Consider the following 20547-nt stretch of genomic DNA (forward strand, 5'->3'; position numbering starts at 1 on the left):
GTGTCCACGTGGGTAAAGCAACCAATGTTCCGACATGCTTTTCCCATTCTCGTTGAACGTTTTCAGGGAACTTGTGTGAGATGCATAGCACAATCCAATCATCCCAATGTCCCGTTGGTCGTCCCAAATTGCTCAAAGCCAAAATGGCTTGATCCGTTGTATCCAACATCTTTTTCAGAGATTTGGCCTCATTTCTTGGTGTTGGTTGATTCATCAGTTTGTCCAACAATTTATAAACAACCACCTTGTTGTTTTCATACCGGTTCGTCAAGCGATCCCAGGCACAACTCATGTTGACTTCAGAGATCGTTAAGTCTCCGATAAGGTCCTCTGCTTCTCCGGTCAGATTTGTTTTCAATATCTGCATCTTTTGGCTTTGTGACAGTTGCTTATTCTTCAAAACCATCGTTGAGAACAGATCTCTGAAGGTGACCCACTTGAAATAATCACCTCTAAATTTCGGAATCGTCACCCGACCCAATTTGACTCCATCCTTTGCACCCTGATCTTGCTGGAGTTGTCCTTGTAGAGTTACCAAAGCAGTCTCTACCTCTTTCTCCAGTTCATCGAATCTTTGGTTGTAAATCGCATTCACATTTCCAATCAATCCTTCGTGTTCCAACTCGATCCGATTCCAAATGTCGCCAATTTTCTTCGCCTTGATTGTCGCGTATTGAGGTGATATGGCGTTCAACCCTTCCGTTGCGATTTCCATGTTCAGGTCTGCCACTTGCCTTGCTATGGCGTCCAATCTTCCATATTGCGTTCGCATGTCCACATCCGTTTCGTATTGATCCTCTTCTTCATCATCGTTGCATACGATGTTTGTCAAGGCCGTATAATAAGCATTATAATTGTCAGTGACCATTTGTTTCATTTTGGAATAAGTGTCGTCGATGATTATCTTGCTTTCCACTTCCTTAGCGGCGTTGTTGAAATCTAACCAAAGTTTAGCCAATTCTTGTAGACGTTTACGTTTATATTCTGCATGTTGTGATTGCTTGTTGCGTTTTTTGTGTTTTTCGAAAGCCTCACTTATTTCAGCGGCCAATTCTTTTAGTTCTTCGACTTCTCTTGCCGACATTTTTGAACCTCTGCACTTCTTCGTCGATTTTCTTTTGTATTATCACTGACACCAGTTGATGTGGATGTGCTGCGTACTCACTCTCTTTGGCTACCTGGAGTCTTTCGTTATATGCTTTGGTATTTTTCTTACCAACAACCTTGTTTATTTGTTCCAACTGTTGTCCAAACGATCCTTTTGACTGCTCGCGTCCTACCGGTTTAGGATGGGGCCTTGTCTCTTCGTTAACCACCAGTTTTTTCGTTGTGAAGTGCGACACTCTCGCCTTCATTGATTCTCTGCACCACTGCTTCGACCTTGCCGACCGTGATGTGTGGACTGTATTCCGTTTTTTTTCGAGCACCCAATGGCTCGAAGGACCAATGTACAATTCTTTACCCTTCGATGATTTGTATAGATTTGCACGATGGTTTTTTACTTGTCTCTTGAGCTAGGAGACTAAAATAATTCAAGCTCTGAGTTCTTTTCTCATAAAACAACTAATTTATTTTCCCAAATTACACCGTATTTATAACAATCTTTTTCCCATAATCTTATGTCTAGGCTTGATAAAGGAGGTAGGTCTTTAAGACTTTTGTATGGGATCTTTCATGGGATCCTTAAAACATCCGTTTCAAGAAAAAATCCGGGATCCCGGTTAGAAATTAAAGATCCCTCAGGGATACACCAAAATTTCTCAAAAATTTTGGGGGTCACCACACAAATATTGTAGACCCTCCACCTTTGTTATTATTTATTGTTTATGTTTACTGTTTATACTTCTTCGACTCAACAGTCAATTGCATATTATTTTCATTATCAATGTTATGCTTGTACGCACCTTGTTTGTTGACCTGAATTGTCAGTTTCCGTTGTTTATTCTATTTGCTAATATTTAACACCTTTCTTTATTTATAATATTTCATGGTAATTATGATATTTGGTAATTTATTCTGTTTATCTCAATTCAAACATCAATGTCCAGATTGGACACATGCGTCTTCGACTTCAAGCAAGCCTTTACCAAACACTACCCTTGATCATATCTGATTCAGTCTTCCAGGATTGAACAAATACCCCGAGAAAATTTTTCTTTCTTTAGGAGGCATCAATGCTTAGCTAAAATTACAGCCATTTGTGTGTCACGTACTTCATTTTTGTTAATATCTTTTCATCAGAATCTGATTTAAAAAATGTACGACCGCAATTTGTTACGAATGTGTAAGCTTTAAATGAAACTTAGTTTTCGTTGTATTCGTTTAACCACTGGTCAATGACCAACTCTAAGAAAAGTGAGCAGAAAAATTTAACGAAATTTCCATAAACTGCTCAGTTTCCTCAGAGCTGTTCAAACTGCTACAACCAAATCTATTCTCTGTTGAAAGCTAACAAACTCGTCGTCGTTATTGCGGTCGTCATTGGTCTACATTTTTGAAAAAGGATTCTGGTGGAAAGGTACAATCAAAAGTAAATGGAAATCCAGTGTCCAAATGTATGTTTCGTGTCCTGCAGCAGGACATGTAGGACATTTTTTTGAGATACATGAAAAAAGCAGGATTCCAATTAAGGTTCAAAAACTGCCAGTCCCTTAATCCATTCACATTATTCTGCGGTTAAGCTCGAAAATAAAAAAAATCCGTTACAGTCGAAATATAGATTTCGGGATTTTTAGAGATACCATCGTTTCTGTAATTCTCTCAATTGCCATTTGAAATTACATGCGAAATGAGAGAATACAGAAAAACGATGAAAACGATGATGCCTCTTAAAATCCCGAAATCTATGTTTCTCCGACTGTAAATTGAACCAGAGACGAGGAGAAAAGTACATTCCGTTTTGGCGGATTTGCACTTTGATTCCTATTATTTCCTATAATTCCTAATAATTTCTAAGAATTCCACGATATTTTCTGTTACTATCCAATTCATTGTCTACTTTTTAGAAACAATTTTCTAAAATTTTTCTTTCCTTTTCTTTATTCCGATAATTTTCTAAGATTTCCTCCAAATTTAAAGAAAACGAACAAAAACCGTCGAAATTACTGCAGTGTCGTAGCTGCCGAAGTATCCGGTAAATAATAAGAATTGAAGTAAATACTAGAAATTGAAGGAGTTACAAGAATTGACTGGTAATACGAGAAATTGAAAGTAAATGAAAGGATCAATCAGTGAGTGAACTGTATTTTACAAACCGAATAGCTAGGACCGGAAACCTGCAGCGAGTGAGAAGATCAAGTTTTTTTTTTTTTCATTCGCTTAGTTCTTTCGTTTGTCATACTTATCCGTATTTCCTTTCATTTACGTCAAATTTCTCGTATTTCCAGTCAATTCCTTGTAACTTTTCAACTTCTAGTATTTCCTTCAATTCCTCGTTTAGAGATATGATCTAAATCAATAAAGTAAACTATCAATTTCTACACTGACGGGATGACGATAAAGACTTGAGCGGTCTGCGTAATTTCCTCATACTGTATTCGAAAGATGTCAGTGTTATGATAGGAAGGCCGCGCAGCGGACTTTTTTTTCCTTTGAGGCAACATCCCATGAATTTTCATGCAAAGTATGAAATTTTTGTTCGCATATTCCAGCGCCCCATTTTACCAGCGCCCTGGACCATGGTCCAATTGGTCTCTATGAAGATTCTCTTTCCATCACGATGACATTGTTGCTCTTGTCTGCTTTGGTAAATAGTAAGTCTTTTTTCCTTAATGATTCTGCAGTCTTATGTAATTCTCTCGCTCTCTTGTTATCATACGGAACACTCCCCTCCAAAACACTTTGGACCACTCTCTCAGTAGTGTTCTCAATATCATTTTTAATTTCATTCGGCTTGTACTGAAGCCATTATATCAACACACACATCTTCTACTGGTGCTTTCTTTGGCGGTAGTACGAATTTCAGACCTTTATTCAGCAATCGAATTTCATCATCTGCAAGCGGCTCATTTGATAGGTTTATAACGAAATTTTTTAGAAATTCTGGCTCGGCTTTTCTTTGTCTTTCGGGGTGATTTGGCCCACCTCTCCCGAGTTTCAGTTTCCGGAAATTTTAGAGTAATGATGTGATACGGGTGGTTAGGACCGAAATTTAGTTTTATTTATTTTTTAGTCGATAAGAAAAATCCCTGATGATGACTGCGTGGCAGTCGAAACCCGGTTGGAAGTAGATAGATGTTAAGTGCAATTTAAATAAAAAAGTTTGTTTTCTCGTTGACTCAGAGTTTTTTCATTTAAGAAGATTTTTTTTTTTAAAAAGTCCCTTAATTGTATGGAGAGTTTTGTGCAGAATACAATACTCTGACGAATTGCCGAAGAAACTATAATTTAATTTGTACTACTTTCCGCTAGGCGATGTCAAATATGTGAAAAAACACAATTTTTGAGGTTAGGATGCCCATAACCCGAGAATTTCAAAAAATCAAGCTTATCACTCAAACTATTCTTTATCAGTGACCTATTTGCCATAGATCCCAGCAAAAACATTTTGTCGACCTGCCCGTTCCCATGCCTTGTTTCATAGCGAGTTGAATACATAAAATTTTTATTTTTGCCGCGCAGCAAATTTTTTTCTTAATTTTGATTTCGGTCTATGAAATATGCGAAAAATAAGGAAAATAAGGTTTTTTTAATAAAATAAGGAGGAATAAGGAGGTTTTTATAAAAATAAGGAAATAAGGAGGTGTTAGAGGCCTGCTCCACGTTCACTGTACGGCCGAGTAGCCAGATAAGAGCTCACTCCAAGAGACCTAGCTCACGCTCCGGTGAACATAATTTCATAAACTTTTTTTCCCTGATTGGTACGGTCAATACCTATCTAATTTAGCGAAAACAGACGAAATATGTTCAAATTTGGCCGACCTACAAGCAAAAACTGCTTGCCGCCCTGTGCCTGGTTCACACCAAGTGGTCTAACTCACGAGTCGGTCATCTGATTTCTATAAACTTTTTTTTTTGTCGATCGGTATTGTAAATATCTTTCATTTGATGTATCATTTACGAGTGTAGCGTTAAAATGTCCGGAGATATCTTCGAAAAACCCTAAAGCACTTATTGGGCCCCAGATCGGCAGGGGTCGACCCGAAATCACCCATCTTCGAACTTAGCCTGTCTTTTGACATTAATAAACGGGAAAAAAAAGAATTTTCAAAATCGGATGCGTTTTACTCAAGTTATCGTGCAGACAGACAGACGGACGGACGGACAGACGGACATTTTTTCGCGGATTTGGCATCTCTAGACAACCACAAGAGGTTTCCCCTTACTAAGGGAGTCCAATTCGACGTGTTACAAACGTATGCGTAAACCTATAAGACCCCAGTACTTCGTACGGGTCCTAACATTAAAAAGAAGAAAACCTTTTTTGTCAGTGTGTATTTAGTACGAAGATCTTTATTTTGAGTGAGTCAAAAAAGGGAATTTGTTTTCCCTTTTCTTTATTACAACCATTAAGACGAACGACCCAACGCAAAAGGTGCTTGACGAGCTGTTTCGAGGAAAAACACTCCATGTGCACTGCAATTTTTTCATTTTAGCTACAATCCGACCGGCAATTGATCAAAAACTTACGTTCCTTGATTGCCAGGATCACCACCCATACGATGTTGTTCTCCAGTTACAGTACATCTGCCTCGACGTATTTCGTCATACGATTGACATGGATAACTATAAAAATGTGTTTGCGTGTTGATACTTTCAACGTAAAATTCATGTGCTCGCGAATGCGCACAAGATCCCGCTAAGTCAATTCCACAGCCGGGTTGACTTCGACCACCATTGGGATAGAAAGTAGCATCACCTAGAATCACGATGTTTTAGCCAAGCGAAAGACATGTAAAATAAAGTTGCATCACCTAAGGGCGCCGAAAAGCCTAATGTACCAGCATTTGTGTGAATCGTTTCCACTGCAATTGCATCTCCGACAGCGATTCTGGTCGCTGGGTTTCTATAATTGAATAATGGATTGGCCGGATCTAGACCTATTATTTTTGGCAATAATCCACTACGAACATTTTTGCCTGCGATTCCCACGACATGGGCACCGAGACTGTGGCCTATGTTTCAGAAATGAATAATAAAGTAAAACACGATTATTTATTATACAAACCGACTAAAATTACGTCTTCCAAATTCATTCCACCAAATTCCACCAAATAGTCAACCATACGAGCAACATGAGGCCCCACCTATTTCAAAAGACACAAAACACAAAACAATTTTTTCTTTCAAAAATGAAATACAAAAATATTGATAATTATTGATATTTTGATAAATTAATTCGAATAAAATTTGATAATTATCGAAATATCGACATTTTGACATCTTATAGACTATTCGCCCAACGCCCACACAGGCGTACATCAGATAATTTTCTATAATATACGCCTGTTTTTGGCCACACTTTCGGTTTATTGCATTACAATTTCTAAAAGGCATCCTTCTCTTCGTACAATTGCTAAAAGTTTCCTATGTGCAGAATGAGCACCAGCTGAATATCACTAGCTGAATATCACCAGCTGAATATCACCAGCTGAATATCACTAGCTGGTGTAAAAACCGCTACACCCTATTGTAAACTTTTCAAAGACAACCTACACACAATGTATTTCTACGTTGACGTCATCTATGCGCACACATAACACGTATGAATGAAGTAAACACATTGTTAAGAATGTGTTTTGATTGTTTATCATACAATAAGTGTGTGTTCGTAGATCCAGCTGGTGATATTCAAAGCACCTAGCAGGGTAATAGAAAACAAGCCGTCAGAACATTCGGAGCGTTTGCTTCGACTGAGCCCCGTACGAACCCGTATATATATTGCGTATGTGCTCCTAGTGCGTCTGTCGCCCTACTTTGACCGTAAGTCTATTGCGTAAACGTAGTCAAAGTAAAATTATTATGAAATGTTTACATCTTAGAAATTGCGCATAGCTCAATTACGAAATCCCGTACTACGTTTCTTTCAAATGTAACAAAAATTTCAAATTTTAATTTATTGAGTATAAATACACATAGGGGGAACAATTTAATTTTTCTAACAACATTCTATTTGCCCTTCGTTTACCTTCTAAATGAAACAAAAATTACGAAAATCGGATGAAATTTACTCGATTTATATGTAAAGTACACATAGGGCCTTAGTAGTGGCGTTAGTCCAAGGACCCAAATTTAATTTTTTTCAACAACATTCTATTCGGTGTTCGATTACCTTTCAAATGAAACAAAAATTATTGAAAACGGATGAAATTTACTCGAGTTATATGCAAGATACACATAGAGCCCTAGTAGCAGCCTTAGTCCAAGGACCAAAATTTAAATTTTTTACAACAACATTTTATTCGGTGTTCGATTACTTTTCAAATGAAACAAAAATTAGGAAAAACGGATCAAATTTACTCGAGTTATATGTAAAATACACATAGGGCCAAGTAGCCTTTCACTTCTAAGGCCTTAACTCACGGTCCACTCACTTGATTTTTAAAAACTTTTTTTCTGGGATTGGTATTGACAATACTTATGAGTGTTATTTACTGTTCCATCGTTTATTTTGCCATAGATAACACGAAGGGCCGACCCGAATATGCCCATCTTCGAACTTAGCCTCACTATTTCGACTATCTTTCAGGGAAACAAAATTTTAGAAATCCGGTTTGATTTACTCAAGATATCGACGTGACAGACAGACAGACGGACAGACAAAATTTTTATTTCGGATTTATGAACATCGGCAAACACTTTTCTTTTACCGTCTCCTTCGAATTCCATCAATTGTACACGGCATCGTAATCCTATGAACCCCTTTGTACTTCGTACGGGGCTAAAGACTCTAACTTCACCGTACGGCCGAGTAACCGGGTATGAACTCACTCCAAGGGACCTAGGTCACGCTCCGATGAACCGAATTATCTTTTTCCCTTATTGGTACGGTCAATACCTATCTATTAAAGCAAAAACATCCATTGAAATCCGTTCAAATTTGCTTGCCGTCCTGCACCTAGTTAACACCAAGGGCAGAGGCGCCTAAATAAACTTAATTGGTCTGAGGAGCGCCAAAAAGCAAAAGGCGCATCGGGCACCGCCCAGTAAAGCCAGTGCGGGCCTGCTTTCAGGAAACAAAATTGAAATTGGATTTGATTTACTCAAGATATCGACGTAACAGACAGACAGACAAAATTTTAATTGTGGATTCGTCATCTCTGAACATAGGCTTCGCCCTTACTGTCTGTTTCGGATTCCATCAATTACGCACGGCACCGTAATCCTATAAGCCCCTTTGTACTTCGTAAATCTATTGCATTTATCTTGATTTATAGTATAAAAACACTTAAGGCTAAGTAACAGTCTTGTAGCCCTCCCAACAAGCCCACGTTGCATCCTATCCAAAAACAACGTTCAACAACTTTGTTCTACTCGTTAATGCCTTTCATTTGATGTGTCACAGGTAGCTATTGAGTTCAGACTCTGAGCTTCAAATTTACTGAAGCATGCCTTGACTGCCCAAGTTTTGCGGGTTCGTGGCTAAAACAATAAGCAGATGCTTTGCACTTGCACTTGACACCAAACGACATATTATATTGAACTTGATAACCCTGATAACCCTGGTATAATAGTTTGACAAAAAAGTTGGAGTACATTTTTCAAATACTTTGAGATATTTTTCTGTAATCCTGAGATGATTTGCCGGTTCCTATGTCACGAAACGTTTGCCGATTCACTGTTAAAACAACTTACCAAATTAACACGGTTCCTGGCTGAGATATAGTTAATAGTATTGGAGCCAGCCTGCCAATTAATAGCAATGAAATTGACATCGTTATCACCCTGTTGAAAGTATGCTCTTGAAAATGAGTGGGTTAAGTCTCCCTTGGAATTCCAACCATGAGACACAAACCGTGTCGGACGATTAGGACTGAAGTTTGAGCTAGCTAATGAAACTAAATCATCTGGTCGCAAAATTTGCGCAATGTGCGGATTGTATCTGGTGTACAGTTCAAATATAACACCGATTTCTACATTGAACTTTGGCTGCGGTTCATTTAACGCCGATTGAACATTCACTAAATGAAGATGGTCATCTTCGTCTGGTATCAGTACCCATTCCGCATCTTGTTGTTCTGGTGGCGGGTTTGGTATATCTATTTCCATTGCCAGCACTAAAAAAATGTAAAAAAAGTAGTTGATTTGTAATAGGTAAATAGATATGTTTCACGAATTTACAAGAATTAACGGCAATAAGACACAAAAACATTGGCAAGAACATCCTGGAGCTGCTCAAACTTCATTAAAGCCAACAACAGTGTAGTACCCGTTTTTTAAAGGAAAGTTTTCAAAAATAATCTGTTCAAAAAATGTCGGTATGTGTTATGGTTATCACCAAATCGATTAGCATCAGCTCAAAAGCAAATAATGAAATTTTTTAAGATTTAATTAATTGATCTGATTTAATGCAATAATTTACTGTTATCATCAAAACAAAGGTATATGATTATTATTTATGTGAAATGTAACGAACGACGGTATTTAATGTTAGCGCATTTTTCGATGGCAGGGCCGGCTAGTACTTAATACTTAATACTTAAATGTCAATATGAAATTTTATTTTGTATTTGCGTTTAAACCTGCTAAAACATTAGAACAAACTCTTAGGACTCCTACAGGCGCGGATCCACCTATGTGCGGTCGAGGCGGTCGCCGGGAGTCAGAAGATTTTTATATGAAAAAAAATTGTCAAAACGAAAATCGCCCAGGCAAAAATTTATTGTCTTCTAACCGCCCGAGTCAGAATAAAAGCTGGATCCGCCCCTGGGACTCCATTGTCATCGTAACATGGGGTCTCTATTGTACCTCCTTTAAGACCCGACAATTTTTGTGATGACAATTTGTGATAATTATTTGTGATGTCACAAATATTTTGTGTTGTCACAAATATTTGTGTTATCACATAAATTTTGTGATGACATTTTTTGTGATATTAGAAAACGGAAAAATTTGGTTTATTCGTACATAACTGAAGGTGGGGGTCAGAAGGATTATAACGTTTGAATGTCACTAGAAAAATGAGTAGGTCGAGCACACATTTAAAAGTTAAACGTTAGCGGTTATGCCTTACTTTGAAAGTTTCTAACGAATGTTCTAGCTTTTTCGTTGAGTCAGATGTTTAAACTAAATTTAACAATTTAACGTTTTTCAAAACATTTTTTTTTGTTTTGAAAAATGTTTAGTCTTATGCATATTACGGCAGTATAGCAGTATTGTTCGATGTTCGTCACAAATTACTTTAAGACAAAAGCAGTTTATGGAAAGATTTCAAATAAGCTTTCGCACAGACTGCTTTTAACTAAAAATATTCGTGGTACACAGGCACACATTAATAAAATGAAAAAGAAAATGAATATATATTTTCTTGTCACTGCGATCCACTAATACACGAAATGCAATAAAGATGATGCAGTAGTTATTTACACAACCGAGTGATAATTGCTTTTTTAGGCACAAGAGGCTGTAGGCCCAGTGTGTCAATACACATCGTGTGCCTAAAAAAGCATTTATCATCGAATTGGATACAACGTTTTTCGCAATAAAGGCAACGGAAAGTCCTACTTTTCGTCACTTGTTCTAAAATAGTATTTTTCGTATCAAATGAAGATTTTTTCAGCCCCAATCCTAAATTTTCCTTACGAGCGGAGCGAGTAAGGAAAATTAGGACTGGTGCTGAAAAGATCCATTTCCTGTCGAGGTACGAACTGTAAAGGAATTATTTCTCAATCATTAATTAATTCAAATAATTCTTGAAGATCTCATACTACTTAATTTTGAGATAACGCCTTTAAATAGATTATCATTATAGTAGCAAGTTAGGCGATTAAAGATGATGCAACAAGAATTTTGTATACCATTGTCGATTGCATTTTATTTTCAATATTCGTTAAATAACCGCCAAATGCTTGCGGGAGTATTTCTACTCAAAAAAGTCTTTTGATTTATGAGAAATTCAAAATACATTGACTATATGGAAAATGTATGATTGAACTAGTACAAGAGAAAGACCTCTTAGAGAGAAAAACAATTAAGAAATTCCGAAGATGAAAATCTTGGTTTTTTATGAATAAGCGCATATGGAAAAACAATAAAATTTAATGGGTTTTTTACGACTTGCTATACCTTCAATGTTAAATTCACTATAAGTAAAGGTTTAACGCTAGCTAAGGATTCATTCAGTTTAATTTGTCTTAAGTTGTCTCACCCGACCCGCGACTATTAGAATTAACCATACTAAAAGTGACATTGTGTTTTTGTGTGTAATTGAATTAATTTCTAATAAAGTGTTTGAAAATAAAGAAGTGATTTTTAATATTTCTTCATGGCGATCCTAAGCCAGTACGAATTTCTGGCGTGATTTTTTTTCAAAGCGGCCTTAGAAAAATTTCAATAATTAAAATAAAACACTTTGAAAAATTTTGTGAAAAATAAAATGTTGTGGACTTAGACCTTAGACGAAATATTAATTTAAAATAACTTGGAAAAATTTGTGAGGTGATGTTCTTGTGAAAAAAAAAAAAGATTTTGGCTTAAATAAAATGAAACAATCTTACAGTTTTATTTTCCATAGAAATATTTTTGGAGCAAAAACCTAAGAAAGGAAAAGTAATCTAGGTGTACTGTAAGTACGCGGCTCTTCGGGGCACTAGACGAAACCGAGTAAAGGTTAAGTTGTAAAATGCATTGATGGAAAATATGTCGAAACAATGAAACATTTGATAAAAAACATTTGTGCAATTAATGAATTACCGAAATTTCCGATACGCAATTTATAAACTAAAAAAAAAATTGTGTACATATCAACAAAGTGGACTGGAATTTTTATAGAAAATATGCAAGCACAAGAAGCGTATTAAAAACAGTATCAACGTTAACATTGAATCATTGAAACAATTCGAGTATGCAGCAATACATGAGTATATTTAGTAGAGGTGATTGACTTCCAAGACGAATAATGCACGACAACCCAGTGACGATATAGTAGCAGCAACAACAGCAACAGGAGCAGCCAGAACTCATTCGATGGAACATCCAGAATACACAAGAATTGGAATATTCAGCTTTAAGATAATACTAACTACATTTTTAGTATAATCGTCAACCACATTTTTATGGTAACTTTGGATACTACAACTTTTGTGGTGAAAGTTAAAACCAAAAAAGATTGGTTTTATTCTTAACCAAATTTAATTCAATTTGACTCAAATTTTCAAAAAAAACAAGGAAAAATTCCAGATTTTTCATTAAATTCGTAATTATCAACATAAAAAATAGTTAAATGGTAGACCATTAAAAAATGGTAATAAGGAGAACCACGCTATTTACAGTTATTTTAAATACCGAAAAAAGTTAGTTTTATTTATGACCACAAAAATATTGTATTAAAATTCACCAGAAAATATGCTAGATTTCGTAAAAACTAATAATCTATGGTTCTGAGTTAAGTCAAATCAATATGGTTTTGGAGAAAACTACGAAAAACGCAGTGAAACAGTTAACCTTGCAGACCTCTGCTTTATAGTCACCGCTCGTTACTTTATAGTCACCACTCGTTACTTTATAGTCACCGCTCGTTACTTTATAGTCACCGCTCGTTACTTTATAGTCACCGCTCGTTACTTTATAGTCACCGCTCGTTACTTTATAGTCACCGCTCGTTACTTTATAGTCACCGCTCGTTACTTTATAGTCACCGCTCGTTACTTTATAGTCACCGCTCGTTACTTTATAGTCACCGCTCGTTACATTATAGTCACCGCTCAGTAGGTAATATTCACCGCTCGATACTAATAAGCATCGCTGATTACTTTAAAGTCATCGCTCGTTGCTTTATAGTCACCGATCGTTACTTTATAGTCACCGATCGTTACTTTATAGTCACCGATCGTTACTTTATAGTCACCGATCGTTACTTTATAGTCACCGATCGTTACTTTATAGTCACCGCTCAGTAGGTAATATTCACCGCTCGATACTAATAAGCATCGCTGATAACTTTAAAGTCATCGCTCGTTGCTTTATCTTCACCGCTCAGTATGTTAGCGTCACCTCTCAGTATGTTATCGTGACCGCTCGATACTCTATGATCACCGCTCGATAGTTAAGGTTCATCGCTCGATAGTTAAGGTTCATCGCTCGATAGTTAAGGTTCATCGCTCGATAGTTAAGGTTCATCGCTCGATATTTAAGGGTCACCGCTCGATACTCTATGATCACCGCTCAGTACTATTTATAGTCATCACTCAAAATGATCACCGCTCGATACTGAAGGGTCACCGCTCGATACTGAAGGGTCACCGCTCGATATTTAAGCGTTACCGCTCAGTGGCAATAAGTGACCGACCGATCAGTACGTATAAGTGACCGACCGCTCAGTGATTATATATAATAGGCTCGAGGAAACGGGCCAACACCGCCAATTGAATTTGAATTTCAACGAGGTCCTCAAAGACATCAATAAATGCATATAGAAATAAATAATTTTTCATACCTAGGACTAAAAAAGGCCTCTCACCCTATATTTGGACTCCTTATTAAGGAATTAAGGAGGTTTTAGCACAAAAATAAGGAGAAATAAGGAAATTGTTGGTTGAAATTAAGGAAAAACGAGGAGAATGTTTTCGATAAAAATTTGAAAATTTTCTAAGATACAGTAATTAACATCTGCAGTCCGCCTCAACTTTAAAATAAAACGCATTATTGTTTTTGTAAAGTTGTGTCGTAAAATTCACTTTTATCACGATGAAAATTTGAATATTTTGTGCGTTTTTAAGGCTCGAATTAGATTCTTAGCAAAGCTTAGCTTTACCAATTATCACTGTAAGTGCGCTTCAAAATTCAAAATAAAACGCATCACTGTTTACTTTGTTTTAGGGTGTTTTATCGTTGTTGTAGGGTAGCAGGTTTCAATCAGTTTTCGATGCGACAAAATTTTTGAAATTTAAGACGTCGTGAATTCTTACTTGACCTTACCCTCAAGTTTAAAATCTTGGTGGATTGGATTTCGATATCGTTAACTTCAAAATCTGTTGTTTGTTATCCCGTTCGAATTTCGAAAAAATTATAAATTGATGAAAGTACAAAAGTATAAATTTGAAAGAAGTAAATGTAAATAAGGCTAAATTCTTCAATTGTTTGTAATAAGGACGCATGTCTGAGACATTGTTAAGGTTGATTTACATGTTAAATCAAATAGTTCTCCTCGAGACTCATTAGAGTTCTTTGTGCTAAATAATAAAAGTTGTTATTTTTGCCGCGCAGCGTTTTTTTTCTTTTCTTAATTTTGATTTCCATCGATGAAATTTGCGAAAAATAAGGATTTTTTAATCGTCGCACTTTTTATCCGTTGTCGGATGTAAAAAACATTATGCGTACCACGGTCTTTTTAGCACATTCGATTCCAGAACTCGCCTTGGGATCTTTCTGGAAACTTCTCACACGCTAAAAAAAACATAGCTAACGCCGACCCGTACGAAACACCTATTCGTATCAAAAGCCTTTAATGTGAAACTCTTCATTTCTCTTACTTCATTTTCTTCTCTGCTGAAAAACTATTCTCCCTTTAAAACACTTACATTATCCACTCTTTGCCTTGTTATCATATACAACTAAATTGCCGGAGGCAATATAGACAGCCCCGTACGTAGACAAATTTCATAAATTCCTATTTAAACAGCTATATACCGCTATATTTAACTATATTTCACTATAAATAAACATTTCACAGATAAATATATGCTATTATACAGCTCTATATGCCTGTATATAGCTCAATATAGCTGTATATAGGTATATATAGATGTCCGTATATGGAATCCCTGAAACCCCACACACATAACAAATTATTTCCATGTTAACAGAAACTCTCTAAGTATCATTTTTCCCAAGATATTTCTATTTTACTAAAATCCAATATGGCCGCCGGCAGCCATTTTGTTAGGAGACCGGAAATAGTACCGACGCTTTACATTCGTTAATACCTTTCAAACAAAAAAAAATTCATGAAATTCGGTCAAAATTTACTCGAGATATTGTCAAAATACACCACGTTCACTGTACTTCCGAGTAGCCAGATAAGAGCTCACTCTAAGAGACCTAGCTCACGCTCCGGAGAACATAATTTCAAAAAAAAAAATTTCCCTGATTGGTACGGTCAATACCTATCTAATAAAGCTAAAACAGACGAAATATGTTCAAATGTGGCCGACCTACAAGCAAAAACTGCTTGCCGCCCTGTGCCTGTTCCACACCAAGGGGTCTAACTCACGAGTCGGTCATCCGATTTCCATAAACTTTTTTTTTGTCGATCGGTATTGTAAATACCTTTTATTTGACGTATCACTTACAAGTTTAACGTTTAAATGTCCGGAGATATCTTCGAAAAACCGTAAAGCACTTATTGGGCCACAGCTCGGGAGGGGTCGATCCAAAATCACTCATCTTCGAACTTAGCCTGTCTTTTGACATTACCAAACGGGAAAAAAAAGAATTTTCAAAATCGGATGCGTTTTACTCAAGTTATCGTGCAGACAGACGGACAGACGGACAGACGGACAGACGGACATTTTTTTTTCGCGGATTTGGCATCTCTAGACAACCACAATAGGTTTCCCCTTACTCAGGGAGTCCAATTCGACGTGTTACAAACGTATGCGTAAACCCATAAGACCCCAGTACTTCGTACGGGTCTAAACATTTAGTCCTAGGTAGGAAATGTACTATTACAATACAGAACTGTAGAACAGTTTGATTTAATCTGAAATAGTATCGATCTACAGAAACCCTCTTCAAACGATTAAGTCCGACACATTTTTCGGATTTTTTAGAGGAAACATTTTTTTGTGCCTAACCACGAAAGAAACCCTAAAATTTAAAACCAATTTCAAATTTTTAGCCCCGTACGAAGTACGAAGGGGCTTATAGGATTACGATGCCGTGTGTAATTGATGGAATTCGAAGCAGACGGTAAGGGCAAAGTGTTTGCCTATGTTCATAGATGACGAATCCGCAATAAAAATTTGGGCCGTCTGTCCGTCTGTCTGTCACGTCGATATCTTGAGTAAATCAAATCCGATTTCAAAAAAAAAAAATCCCTGAAAGATAGTCAAAATAGTGAGGCTAAGTTCGAAGATAGGCATATTCGGGTCGGCCCTTCGTGAGTTAGGGCCACCTAAGTGATTTAAGGTCTTTTGGTGATATTTATGGCAAAATAAACGATGGAAATGTAAATGACACGGCAAATGATAGGTATTGTCAATACCAATCCAGGAAAAAAAATCGGGTGAGTGGACCGTGAGTTAGGGCCTTAGAAGTGAAAAGCTACTAGGGCCCTATATGTATTTTACATAGAACTCAAGTAAATTTAATCCGTTTTTCGTAATTTTTGTTTCATTTGGAAGGTAATCGAACGCCGAATAGAAAGTTGTTGAAAAAAAATTAAATTTGGGTCCTTGGACTAAGGCCACTACTAGGGCCCTATGTGTATTTTACATTGAACTCGAGTAAATTTCATTCGTTTTTCGTAATTTTTGTGTCATTTGGAAGGTAATCAAAGGCCGAATAGAATGTTGTTGAAAAAAAAATTAAATTTGGGTCCTCGGACTAAGGCCGCTACTAGGGCCCTATGCGTATTTTACATATAATACAACTCGAGTAAATTTCATCCGTTTTTCGTAATTTTCATTTCATTTGAAAGATAATCGAACACCGAATAGAATGTTGTTGAAAAAAAATTAAATTTGGGTCCTCGGACTAAGGCCGCTACTAGGGCCCTATGTGTATTTTACATATAACTCGAGCAAATTTCATCCGTTTTCCGTATTTTTTGTTTCATTTGGAAGGTAATCAAAGGCCGAATAGAATGTAGTTGAAAAAAAAATTAAATTTGGATTCTCGGACTGAGGCCGATACTAGGCCCTATGTGTATTTATACTCAATAAATTAAAATTTTAGGGCTATTTGAAATTTTTGTTTTATTTGAAAGGAACGTCGTACGGGGCTTCGTAATTGCACTATGCGCAATTTCTAAGATGTACACATTACATAATAATTTTACTTTAACTACTTTAACCGGCGCATAGGCTTACGGTCAAAGTAGGGTGACAGACGCACTAGGGTCACGTACGCAATAGATATACGGGTTTGTACGGGGCTCAGTCGCAGCAAACGCTCCGACTGTTCTGATGGCTCGTTTTTTTTGAATCACTGAAGTAAATGATAGGACTTGCCAGAAAATACCTGAATACACATTGTTCAATAAACAACAACGCAAAATAATATCACTCAGTATTTCGAATCTGAAGCTTTTCATAAAGGTGTGCACTTCAGCATTGGCAGGTTGGAATAAATTCGATAAAAATGTGGAAAGTTATAAGCAATACGAACTTAAGATCAAGAGGAAAATCTATGGCAATCAGTTTGGACTTAATTACAAAAATGTGAAATTATTGGAATCGATTCAAACACTTATGACATGTCTTAGACATACCGTAAATGGACATCTATTTACAACTTTATATAGCTAGATACAACTAATTCGAATTCGAAGTCTCTTTCCGCCAGCGAACGGAAGTTTTTTGTGTAAAGATTCATTTGAGCTAAAGCTCTATAAAAAATACAAGAACAGTATTATATTTTAATTGCTATTTATTGTTAGCAAATCAACAACCGCTTTGACTTCATCTGAAGTTACCTCTGAATTATAAAAAACAGCGTCAATAAATTTCCAAAATTTCGTTGATTCCTTAGGAAAGTCGATTTGGAAAACTTTGAACCATTTGAAACTTGTGTCTAATGCTTCTATAAATGACCCAAATTCATACCATACTTCACCGAACGCAGCAACAAAACTTTCCATTTCGTCCAAATGTTCACCGATCCCATAAATTCGGGGATGTTCGTGTCCTCCGATATTCTTTGTACTGTTTTCGCGTACTGTTTGTGCTTTCAATATTGAGCTCTTTTGAAAGACTCTTTGGAAGACTTTGGATTTTGACATTTTCACCGACGGCTTCCACCATTTTTTTCCATAATCAAATCCAGCTTCTATGTTCACCGGCAAATGGAACAACGCCAAAAAAAATGATATTCTTTTTGTTAAACCCTGCGAAAACAGATATTAAAACATATTAAAAAATTGTCTGTGACTTTTTTTAACAAGCTCTTCCCAAGAGTTTTAAAGCCTGAAAAAAAACTAATCTTTTACTTATATATTTAGATTTTTTTAATTAAATTAATTTGGTTTACATACGAGTTGGAAATTAGTTACTTTGATTAAACAATAATGAATGATATCGCTTGAGTTGACGCTTTCAGCTTCGTTACGCAAAAATTAAATTTTACACCCAATTTTAGTTCAAACAAGCTGGATTAGTTTTTCTCATCATCTGCCAAATAATTTTTCCAAAAAAAAATTTGACCTGAAACAACCAAAATTTTACCAAAAAAATCTGCGTCGCATGTGGCAGATAAATTTTCTTGCTGTCTGAACATTTGCCACTTTGCTACGCAGATTTTTTTGGTTGTTTCCAGTCAATTTTTTTTTGGTAAAAATGATGAGAAAAACTAAGCCAGCTTGTTTGAACTAAAATTGGGTGTAAAATTTAATTTTTGCTTAACGAAGCTGAAAGCGTCAACTCTAGCGATATCATTCATTTTAGAAATTGTACTTCAAAGACTGCGTCACACTTTTCTCGAAGAGATTTTTGTTGGGATATCAGTTGTTTTAGAAGTTTTAGAACACTGCTTTTTGTGACAGTTTATAACAGAAATTCGGAAATTTGACGAAAATCGAAAATTTGACGAAAATCGAAAATTAGACAAAATTCGAAAATTTGACAAAATTTGAAAATTTGATAAAAATCGAAAATTTGACGAAATTCAAAAATTTGACTAAATTTGAAAATTTGACGAAATTCGAAAATTTAACGAAAATCGACGAAATTTGAAAATTTGACAAAATTCGAAAATTTGACGAAGAAAGTAATTCTCTATCTGCCACAATTCAAGAAATATCTCCAAAACCCCAATTCACCCACCGATTTCCAACTTTCGACATTTTTCACATATGCCCCTCTGTTTTACTCGTAAAACTTTGAGACTTTGCCGAATAAAGTAACTCTCTATCTGCCACCATTCAAGAAATACCTCTAAAAACATAATTGACCCACCCATTTCCAACTTTCGACATTTTTCACATTTGCCCCTCTGTTCTACTCGTAAAACTCTGAGACTTTGCCGAAGAAAGTAACTCTCTATCTTTCATAACCCAAAAAAATATTAGTCCTTTCATCCTACGCTCAAGTAGCTCAAAATAGTCACTCTAATCACTCTAGCTCAAACGAATCTGCCCCGATTTTTTTAATTATTTTTATGTTCGAATACCTTTTATTTGACGCCTCTGTAGGTTACAATACAGCTAAGCTACAGCCGAAAACGCGTTCCCGACCCTCGAAAACCACACTCAGAAACCACTTCGATTCCAATAAAACAAAATTCTGGTTTTTCCTGGGGTAATGGCGTATCACATTTTCATTTTTATGCCCACCCTGAGGTTCCTGCAAAATTTCATGGAGATTGGCATGGAGAAACATACAGAGTAAGTTGAAAGATTTTGATTGTTTGGGAAAAGTCAATTTGGTGTATTTTGTATGAAAAGTGACCAATTTCAAAACGATGTATTTGCTCGTATTTGAAGCTAGAATATGATAGAATATGTTTTGTGGTGATATAAACCAAAGGGTAGAAACTGAAATGTTCAGCTATATATAGTTGCCGCGTCTCAAAAAATTTTCTTCGTTCTTTTTTTGGAAGTTAGACTGCGTCAAGTCCTCCGCTATCGCTCCGGACATGATAATTACATTTGGTCACACTAACGAACACATGTAAACTACTCGTTGAATGATAAGCATTGACTTTTACATATCTGCATTAGAATACACGAGTACTAGTTGAAGCATTTACTAGGGTAACGCGCGAGTCAGCTTAGAGGTACGGAGCTAGTGCTGCAGAATAGCTCGCTTATTGGTCATCGTCAATGTCATTGTTAAAGCTTCTATTATACAATATTATGACTATAAAAAGGTGAATTCCATTAGATCTCTGAGGCTCCGCAATTGCGACTTGACGAAAGTAATGATGAATTCAGTGATGAGGAAACTGACAAAGAATCGAGTGAGAAGATAAAAGGCATGTAAAACTCATTAACAAAAATAGCTCATGCTGCTTAAAGTAAAAGCTTTAAGAGAATTTCATATTTGGATTATCTTCTTTATTGGAAACGTGTAACTCAGAAAAAACAAAGAATTACAATTATGCGACAAAAATTTAATTAAAGATTTCCGATGGAAAAAATCTTCAGAATGCTGACTGATTGAAAACTTGCAAAACATGCCAAATCGTATCAATAATGTCGAGTAAATTTTGACCGAATTTCATGAATTTTTTTTT

General features: G+C 36.1%; 1 protein-coding gene and 1 long non-coding RNA gene across 2 annotated transcripts; both read right to left on the reverse strand.

The window, feature by feature from the left end:
- Positions 1-1631: 1631 nt before the first annotated feature.
- LOC119069030 lies at positions 1632-13659 on the reverse strand. The gene is made up of 3 exons (XR_005086266.1): positions 13629-13659; positions 2427-2431; positions 1632-1805 (listed from the first exon to the last, which is right to left on the reverse strand). It is a non-coding gene; the product is annotated as an uncharacterized LOC119069030 (long non-coding RNA).
- LOC119069028 (pancreatic lipase-related protein 2-like) lies at positions 5430-9416 on the reverse strand. The gene is made up of 6 exons (XM_037172898.1): positions 9280-9416; positions 8794-9215; positions 6167-6245; positions 5913-6113; positions 5629-5857; positions 5430-5574 (listed from the first exon to the last, which is right to left on the reverse strand). The coding sequence occupies exons 1-6, from the start codon at positions 9320-9322 to the stop codon at positions 5508-5510; spliced, it is 1041 nt and encodes a 346-aa protein (XP_037028793.1). The 5' UTR covers positions 9323-9416; the 3' UTR covers positions 5430-5507.
- Positions 13660-20547: the final 6888 nt, after the last annotated feature.

The sequence above is a fragment of the Bradysia coprophila genome (assembly GCF_014529535.1).
Source record: "Bradysia coprophila strain Holo2 chromosome X unlocalized genomic scaffold, BU_Bcop_v1 contig_212, whole genome shotgun sequence".
Classification (NCBI taxonomy): domain Eukaryota; kingdom Metazoa; phylum Arthropoda; class Insecta; order Diptera; family Sciaridae; genus Bradysia; species Bradysia coprophila.

Coding starts and splice junctions, on each gene's coding strand:
- LOC119069028 (XM_037172898.1), bottom strand. CDS start 9,322: ATGTTCTTGCCAATGTTTTTGTGTCTTATTGCCGTTAATTCTT. Junction 6,246..8,793: donor CCAGGAACCGTGTTAATTTG/GTAAGTTGTTTT, acceptor CTTTTGAAATAG/GTGGGGCCTCATGTTGCTCG. Junction 5,575..5,628: donor GATCCTGGCAATCAAGGAAC/GTAAGTTTTTGA, acceptor AAAAAATTGCAG/TGCACATGGAGTGTTTTTCC.